Below are 8,497 nucleotides of genomic sequence, written 5' to 3'. Positions count from 1 at the left end.
CTTCACATAAATCTCCTTTGAGACAAATCATCCATCTTGTAGACGTAAGTTCCGGAGAATCTATCCAAACATTATTGGGTGGAGCTAGACAAGACCAAGGTAAGGCATTGTGCCCTATGACAACCATGAGAGGTAGCCAGGAGATCGTCTCTAAAAACCTGGTGCAATGTGAACATGATATTTCTATGCTTATACCTTATTTTAACGATCCGACGATGAAAGGATAACTATAAATAAAATTTGAAAACTACAAATAAAAGTGATTAAAAAAAGATTTTGATTGTTTTATTTTATTTTATTTTTATCTTGGATGAGATAGGCTGTAAATGTAAATAAATAGATGGGTTAATAGTAGTTTACTCTTCTGTAAATGAGCGTGTTTCGATTTATCTCCCACCGTTGCCAAAGGCAGGTTTTGGCAACGGTTTTTTTGAAAAAACCGTTGCCAAAAGGTAGGAAGGAGGAAAAAACAAAATTCGATAACATTATAGGGGGTGAATTACTATTAACCCTAAATAGATAAGACAAAAAAGTTGTCTAAGAATCATTCTCCTATTATACGCCAATTAAAGGTGTTAGGAAAAACAATTTGAGAAACTAAACCCTTTTTAGTTTAAGTTAGCAAAACAAGTATTATTTTTTCAAAACCAGTTAATGATACAAATATTCAGTACCCTTCTTCAACAACAACAAAAAATTGCACCAAAAGTCCAAAACTACTAAGAATGAGCTAGTGGCTATACTGCATTTCCTTGTCAGTTGCACTCTTCTCTTCTTGTTGTTGTTGCTGAAACGTAATATGCAACAGTAAACAATCCGTGAATGAAACATAAAACCCCTCCAATGGATAAAAACCGATGATTTGATATCCCACACGATTCTCTTGATCTTGAGTTGGCTAATGTGCCTATAATCAGCATGGAGAATGCAGCTCCTAATACTATCCTGTAAAACAACTAACACCAATTCAGCAACAAGTCCACAAGTTTTAGAGCAAGTTTGAATCGACTTATTAGAACTTATCTACTGACATAAATTTTGTGACGCCGTTTGATAGCCTTACCATGAGAGAATGAGGAAAGCCATTGCTAATTGTCTATTGGATGTGGCTCTTTTGTATTCTTCTATAGACTTTGTGCAAATGCAACCACCAAGGAAGTGAGCAATTGCATGAGCCAAGGCCAATAGAATTGAAGCACTAAGTCCTAGCTTGAAAGCTTGATAGCTTGGATCCCTACAAACAAGCACCCACATCTTCAAATCCTTCACCTATTATCAATAATTCAATCCTTAATTCAGATAGTATGTATGATTTGTCTATGAGATGTAAAGTTCATGATATATAAGAGTACCTTGTTTTGAGATATTTCAGCTTGAATTCCAAGTATGCCAGCAATAACATCCATGACAATGACAACAATGCAGACAAGGAAACCATAGTTTCTAACCATTTTTTCTGAAATTCTAAGGTGTTGCAAAAAAGGATGTTTGCTACCTTGTTCTTGTAACTACTCACTTTAATAGTTAAGCATCATGTATTATAATATTGGAAGAATAAGAATAAAGATTGAGCCAGGTTTGTGATGCATTATCATATATGGAAGTAATTAGCTTATTAGACTTAAAGCTACTTTTATCTTCACATTTTTACTTTATTCTTTATTTGCATTTGCATTTCTAATATTCCTTCCTTTAGGAAACACGGAAACAAGAGTTTCACCAGCAAGGAAAACCCAAAGTAGCAGGTATGTTCAGCAGATGAGAGTGGAATGGAACTTTATTCTTGAAGAACCTCCTACTTTAATTTCAGTTTTATAAATGATTGTTTCCATTAAATAGTGTTTTAAGATTAATTTGTTTATTTATGCTAATTGAATTAGATAAATGTAAATTGTCCATTTAAGATTTTTTATAAAATATTAATATAAATAAATTGATAAGTTTTTAAAAATAAAATTTCTATTAAAATGACCTATAAATTTAATTATTTAATATTACGTTAAAAATAAAAATTGCAAAACTAAAATCAATTTTGAAAACAATATAAAGTCTACAAAGAGAGAATTATAAGAGAAAGCCTACACTTCTCTTGTTTGGTTTGCAGAGAAATAGAGAAGAGGGGCTTTAATAATGTGGGACCCACCAAATTTTGCAGTCTTCTCTTATATGAGAAGAAATGGAAGAGAGAGGCTATTTTACCATTCATTTCCATAAATGTCCCTTATTCATATTGCAAATCTGTAAAAAAATTTAAAAGTTTTCTCTTATGTTAGTATATATGTATCATAGTCTGATTACTATTATTAATATAAGGTGATATAATATATTTTTTTGGGATGATAGAATATAAATAATGTTAAAATAATAAATCATACTAAATTACAAAAATTATAAAAAGAGAATTGGCAAAAATTGTTTAAAAATTGAAAAATAAAAGTCAATTTCCATATTACGTAATTAAAATATTAATTAATAAAAAATTAGCTAATTAATTAAATGATATAATTAATATAATTTTATTAAATGATAAAATTAATATAAATTAATTAATTAAAGTTTTTTAATTATTTTCTTATATATTTTTTTAAAAAAATTGTTTAGAGAGGGCTTTTTCGTCAATTAGTCTCATCATTCTACTTCTCTCTTTTCTATTTCTCTTCAACTTTTCTTATTACAAACAATACTACAAATCTCTCTTATTTCTCATGTATTTCTCTCTTATCATCTTCTTTCTCATCTCTTTCTCTCTTTTTAATTTCTTCTCATTGCCAAACAGACCCGAAATGAAGTCATTTGTGAAAGAGTCTACTTTTTTTAATTTCAATGTTTTTAACAAGTATTTTTTGGGCCATTTCTTTGGTCCATAACAAAAAAACCAAGAGCAGCATCAAGCGAAAATCTTATAGAGTAGGTGGTCTCTCTTTTCACCAATAACATATGTTTTGTTTCTTAGACAGTCACCAAATAATTGGATCCAACAATCACTCACATAACACATATTCTCTCACACGAACGGTTTTGTTCGTGTTTTAACCTCTAACACTATATATGTAAGAAGCGAAACATTTTCAAATATTTAAAATCATTCTCACTCTCACATTATTTATTATTATCTCATTGACTTAGGTGTTTGTGTTAACCTTGCAGGTCAACTCTTTATTCGTCGCACCGAAAGCTTTCTCCAACGATCTAAGATCTCATCTCATTGTTTCACAGATCATTTCCGGTTCGCAAGCAGATCAGTGGTGTCATCTATGAAAATTAACTTCTAACTCCTATGAATTCCACAAAGAAGTATCGTTTCTCCAACGAATCCATATCTCTAGTTCTTTCCCAGCGAACACTGATATTTTCTTGAACAACCTGATATTGAACTCTTGAAGATATGATGAATTCAAAAATCACCCGATCGATCTTCCAAAATCGTTGTTGTCGCTACTGAAGATAACAAAATTCATCTTCCTCCACCGGAGATGAACAATCTAGACTTAGTGACTTTCCCATTCGTTCCGACATCGCAGGATTAGGCTACTCCAAGAGTCAAGTAACGAGCATTCCAAGCTTTCCAAACCTCCCAACCTTTGCCTTCGTCTTATCAAGATGAACCTTCAAACCGACCTCATTCGTAACTACTGGCACCGGGACAAGAGATATTTTCTAGCCTCTAATTGTTGCAAGTCAATTTAGGCACGCATGGAGCATCGGTCTATTAAACAACTTGTATAATTATTTTTATAAGTCGAGATTTTTATCATTATTATTTAAAATTTAAACAATTATGTTTAATTATTTTTATATTAAAAATTTTAAATTTTAGTAAATAAATATTGTGCAGTATTTTAAAAAAATTATTAATTTTTAAAATTTTAGAATATAAACAAAAAAATTTTATAAAATCAAAATTTTTATTTTTTAATAAAATTTTAAAAAATTTATAAGCTAATAAATTTAGGTATGTTAAATTAAAAATAAAGGGGACAACTTCTCTACCCATCATAAAAAGATGGGTAGCGTACATTCCACCAATCAGATGATACCATGTAATTTTTATGTATTTAATTATTTATTATATAGAACAATTGTTTGATGTTTTCAATGAATTTTACACTAAAGGTAACATTACCCACCTTTTTAAGGTGGGTAAATAAGAATTCACCAAAAATAAAATGCCACGTGTTATATTCTCTTAAATGCAAACACATTCGAGCAGTGTTTTGAAAACCGGACCGAACCGGCCGGTCGGACCGGTCGAACCGGGAACCGGCCAGGTAACCGGTCTGGTTCAATAGTTGGATCGGATATGCCATCAAACCGGTGGGAACCGGTGAAAACCGGAAAAAACGGGAAAACCAGAAAACCGACGGTTTAATTGCTTTTTTTTTTGTTTTTTTTTTAACTTTTTTTTTAACATTTCTTTTAAACTTTTTTTTAATATATTTAGTAGTGTATTACTTAAATAGCATTCTCACATAGTTTTTTTCGTTAGTGACAAATTAAAAATTTTATTGTCTATTTGTTATCTTTGCTAATAAATTTTCTTAAATAGCATAAACATATTGAATTTTATTTGATTTTCTTTTTCGGAGGATCCTATTTTGAATTAAATTTGGTACACATTGGAGTTATTTTGTTATAAACTATTCGATTAGATTATGTTGTAATTAGACTTTGTTTAGATTATGTTGTAATTAGACTTTCTTTGCAATTAGACTTTGTAATTTTTTACTATTTTGTTATGTGTGATACCTTTGTTTAAAATTTGAATTTAAGTTATGAAATTGTGAATTTATGATATGATATTTTTAAAAAAATTTTAAAAGCTAGTTATATTTTTTTAGAGACTGAATCATCCGGTTCGACCGGTTTTATACCTATATAATGACAGGTCTATTCAACCGAGTTATCCGGTTTAATCTGGTTTAGTCGTGCGGTTCGACCAGTGACCCAGTGGTTCAACCGATAAACTAGTGACCCAGTACCCTCACCGGTTCGATGGCCGGTCCGGTTTTTAAAGAGCGCTACAATTCAGTTCGAGTTTGGACCAGGTTCTCCTGCAATGAATCACGTATTCACACCTTCCGAATAATAGTAGCCTTTAGATCAAAATCAGATGGTAGCGATTCAAATTTAATATTTAAAATTATAAAACAAAAATTAAAATATGTATTTTACTGAACCATCAGATGCTGATCGAACGGTCAATAATAACTTGAATGCACGAGTGTGTGCATTTTGAGATTTGATTGGGTTCAGTTTCCTCGAGTTTTCTAGAAAGAACTTCATTTTTCTTTTTCCTTCGGCTAGCTTCAAGAAACAACTGGTCATTTCTAAATAAAGTTCCTTTCGGTTTGCACAGTTAGTGAGAACCAGAAATAGAAAAAGAAAACCGAAATCGAAATTCAAATTCCGCTCAATTCTACTCGCTAACAACAGCAATGTCAGCATACGGATGGAAAAGCTTCGAGGAGAACGAGGATCGCCCCTCCAAGCCTCGCCGCTACGGCGTCACCGAGATGCGAAGCCCTCATTACACTCTCTTCAACCATAATGTTCTTCAGGTTCACCAATTTTCCCTTTGCTTTTTCATTCATAACTAGTTATGAGAGAGTATGTTGAAATAGCTTGTTGTGTTGTGTGTAGGATATTTTTGAATCTATGGGAGAGTATGTTGATGGTTTGAAATTTTCTGGAGGTTCTGATAGTTTGATGCCGAAAGATTTTATCAAACAAGTCATTGATACGGCTCATCAGCATGATGTGTATGTTAGCACGGGAGATTGGGCTGAACATATGATTCATAAAGGTCCATCCGGATTCAAAGACTATGTAGAGGTTTGCTCTGTGATTGTGTTGTAATGAAATATGTCCAACTAGTTAGTGTTATACATGATTGTATATGATATTTTGTAATAGGAATGCAAGAAGTTGGGATTTGATACAATTGAGTTGAATGTGGGTTCTCTTGGGGTTCCGGAAGAAACTCTGTTAAGATTTGTTCGCTTGGTCAAAACTGGTGGCATGAAAGCTAAGCCTCATTTTGAAGTTAAGTTTAATGAGTCTCAAATTCCTCGAGGTGGTGATAGAGCGTATGGGGCGTATGTTCCTCCTCTGCAATGTAGATCATTTGGTAAAGATATTTGACTCCCTTTTTCTCTTTGTTTTTCATTTTTATGCATGTAACTGTCTATCTCTCTTTAAAGGTGGAATTGAACATATTTAGGCTCTGTTTATCTTTTGATTGTACAAATAAAATATAAAACACGTGACATGTCGTGGTCAAAGAACTGATTAATACTCCCTCCGGTCTTATTTATAAACAAATATTCTCATTTTAGGTTCATTGAATAATGAATGTATCTTGTCTTCTATGTAGACTAGATACATTCATTATTCAATAAATCTAAAAAGAGAATTTTTCCTGTCTTTAGGTACAGAACATATATATTCTGATGATATGTTAATTTGTTGCAAGCAATACAATAGTGGTGTTGTAATCTTCATGAATGAATGAAGAGAATGCACTAATGTGTGAAATGGATCCAATCTCTCTCATCTATGGCAAACCGATTGATATCTGATATTATTCATTCAATAATGAATGCTTATGCACCTTGCTCCTTCCTTCCGGAGAATGTCAATGCATATAACTTCGATCAAGTTTTAATTAAATGAAAAAAATTGAATGGAACTCTGAGCCTTGGATCATACATGTAATTTTACCACATTATTTAAACAGTTCATTTTGTATATGCCTGGCATGATAGTGTTATTTAGATATATCTCTGAATCTTCATACCGTACGAATTTCCTTTTCTAATTTGCAGAAACATGAAGTTTCAAAGAAATGTTCCATCATAAATAGATGTTCATAGGAAATGAGAATATTCAAGTTAAGAATGCTGATAATGTTATGGTTTCAATTTGAATAAACTGCATAATCGGATGGATTGTGCAGAAGATAGGCCTGTTATGGATTTCTTCCCTTTTAATTTTTAAACATATCGCCACATTGATTGTCCAAGCTGTGCTTAAGAAATTTTGAAGTACTGGTTACTGGAATAAGATATGAAATCTTTTGTATCCTTTGGAGGATATCAATTTAGTATTTTGGTTTGACCTTGTGTTGAAACTTTTGCATCAGAGTTAGTAGAAGATGTGGATCTCTTGATTAGGAGAGCTGAGAGGTGTCTAGAAGCGGGTGCTGACATGATAATGATTGATGCTGATGATGTCTCCAAACATGCTGGTAATATACGTGCGGATGTTATTGCAAAGATCATAGGCCGCCTTGGTCTTGAGAAGACTATGTTTGAAGCATCAAATCAAAATGCATCCGAATGGTTTATCAAGCAATATGGGCCAAAGGTAAATGTTCTATTTCCTTTTCCTCTCTAAATGAGAACAAGAAATAGCTAAAAGAAAAATATTGTGCAGCTTTTTGATATTGTGTGCGTGTTTTATTTTCAGGTGAACCTTTTCATCGACCACTCGCACTTGGTTGATGTGGAGTGCATCCGGGGACGCAACTTGGGTAGAAATCATGCTTCTGTTCTCAGTTCTTCATATTTCCTGTTCTAAAGTGATGGAAATTTGTATAGTACCCTGTGGGATTTACTTTTGGTTTATGTAAAAAAGTCTTTGTGTTGTCTTTCCCATTGGGTGTTCCGTATATTTCCTTCGTTATGTGAAGTTGAGGACTTAAATGAAGATTGAAAATAAATGAATCTATTATTTTTCATGGAAATTGTTTTCTTTTTTAAATTAACATATTCTTTAACACAATAAATTTAAATTAACGGGACATTAATTATATAGTAACTATTTTCAGATTAAATTTTTTTTTTTACACATTATAAGAAACGTTCTTCTAGGATCAAGACCGTGCATTATTGTTTTTTTTTTTCTTCGGTAACTCTTATCATTTAATCCAATCACATTGTCGTTTAATCTTCATCATTTAGCTTTAATGTGAATTTCTTATGTATCTATTTCTGAGTCATATTTGTTGTGTATCCCCAATCCCCATGTGTGCATTTGCATACTTTCCAGCTATCTTGTTTCATTGGGATAGAGGTGAGATTAACGTTCATGATCTGCAACACTCAATATGGATGTCACCATACTAGGAAATGCCATTTGATTTATTTTTTTATAATCATGGCTATTGTACTAGATCTAAGATTGTTTGGTTCTAAGTTGAGAAAAATTATTTTGAAAATGTTCATGCTCATAAATGCTTAAAAGCATTGTTTCAAATCATGAGGGTTGAGAAAAATTATTTTGAAAATGTTCATGCTCATAAATGCTTAAAAGCATTGTTTCAAATCATGAGGGTTTTTTTTTCTTGTTTGTTACTATCATGGGTTTTATTTGAGGACTGAATATGAATTCAGCAAAGAATCTGTACATTGGCTATATGGGTGCAATTGTACATTGAATTACCTTAAAGTCTAACTAATTATTGACACATTATACAGATTGAGCAGATCCTATGAGG

The 8,497-nt window shown here is 32.0% G+C and overlaps 2 protein-coding genes across 3 annotated transcripts; one reads left to right on the top strand and one right to left on the bottom strand.

The window, feature by feature from the left end:
* Positions 1 to 645: 645 nt before the first annotated feature.
* On the bottom strand, positions 646 to 1,559 carry LOC131607550 (protein DESIGUAL 2). The gene is made up of 3 exons (XM_058879543.1): positions 1,353 to 1,559; positions 1,064 to 1,269; positions 646 to 945 (listed from the first exon to the last, which is right to left on the bottom strand). Exons 1-3 carry the CDS (start codon positions 1,449 to 1,451, stop codon positions 756 to 758), a joined length of 495 nt encoding a protein of 164 aa, XP_058735526.1. The 5' UTR covers positions 1,452 to 1,559; the 3' UTR covers positions 646 to 755.
* A 3,750-nt stretch (positions 1,560 to 5,309) lies between these two features.
* LOC131607548 (protein HEAT-STRESS-ASSOCIATED 32) lies at positions 5,310 to 8,497 on the top strand. Of its 2 annotated transcripts, XM_058879542.1 has the most exons (6): positions 5,310 to 5,558; positions 5,641 to 5,832; positions 5,914 to 6,127; positions 7,142 to 7,365; positions 7,468 to 7,531; positions 8,478 to 8,497. In XM_058879542.1, exons 1-6 carry the CDS (start codon positions 5,436 to 5,438, stop codon positions 8,480 to 8,482), a joined length of 822 nt encoding a protein of 273 aa, XP_058735525.1. In that variant the 5' UTR covers positions 5,310 to 5,435; the 3' UTR covers positions 8,483 to 8,497. The 2 variants fall into 2 exon arrangements, with proteins under 2 accessions (XP_058735525.1, XP_058735524.1); XM_058879541.1 differs by lacking the exon at positions 8,478 to 8,497 and having other exon boundaries at positions 7,468 to 7,744.

This window comes from Vicia villosa, linkage group LG5 (genome assembly GCF_029867415.1).
Source record: "Vicia villosa cultivar HV-30 ecotype Madison, WI linkage group LG5, Vvil1.0, whole genome shotgun sequence".
Lineage (NCBI taxonomy): Eukaryota > Viridiplantae > Streptophyta > Magnoliopsida > Fabales > Fabaceae > Vicia > Vicia villosa.
This window is presented reverse-complemented; position numbering and strand designations above follow the sequence as displayed.

What these genes read in the sequence shown, in the direction of transcription:
- LOC131607550 (XM_058879543.1), bottom strand. Translation starts at nt 1,451, where the DNA reads ATGGTTAGAAACTATGGTTTCCTTGTCTGCATTGTTGTCATTGTCATG. An exon ending in CTGAAATATCTCAAAACAAG is followed by an intron (nt 1,270 to 1,352) that starts GTACTCTTATAT and finishes TATTGATAATAG; the next exon opens with GTGAAGGATTTGAAGATGTG. An exon ending in GCTTTCCTCATTCTCTCATG is followed by an intron (nt 946 to 1,063) that starts GTAAGGCTATCA and finishes GTTGTTTTACAG; the next exon opens with GATAGTATTAGGAGCTGCAT.
- LOC131607548 (XM_058879541.1), top strand. Translation starts at nt 5,436, where the DNA reads ATGTCAGCATACGGATGGAAAAGCTTCGAGGAGAACGAGGATCGCCCC. An exon ending in TCAACCATAATGTTCTTCAG is followed by an intron (nt 5,559 to 5,640) that starts GTTCACCAATTT and finishes TGTTGTGTGTAG; the next exon opens with GATATTTTTGAATCTATGGG. An exon ending in TCAAGCAATATGGGCCAAAG is followed by an intron (nt 7,366 to 7,467) that starts GTAAATGTTCTA and finishes TTTTATTTTCAG; the next exon opens with GTGAACCTTTTCATCGACCA.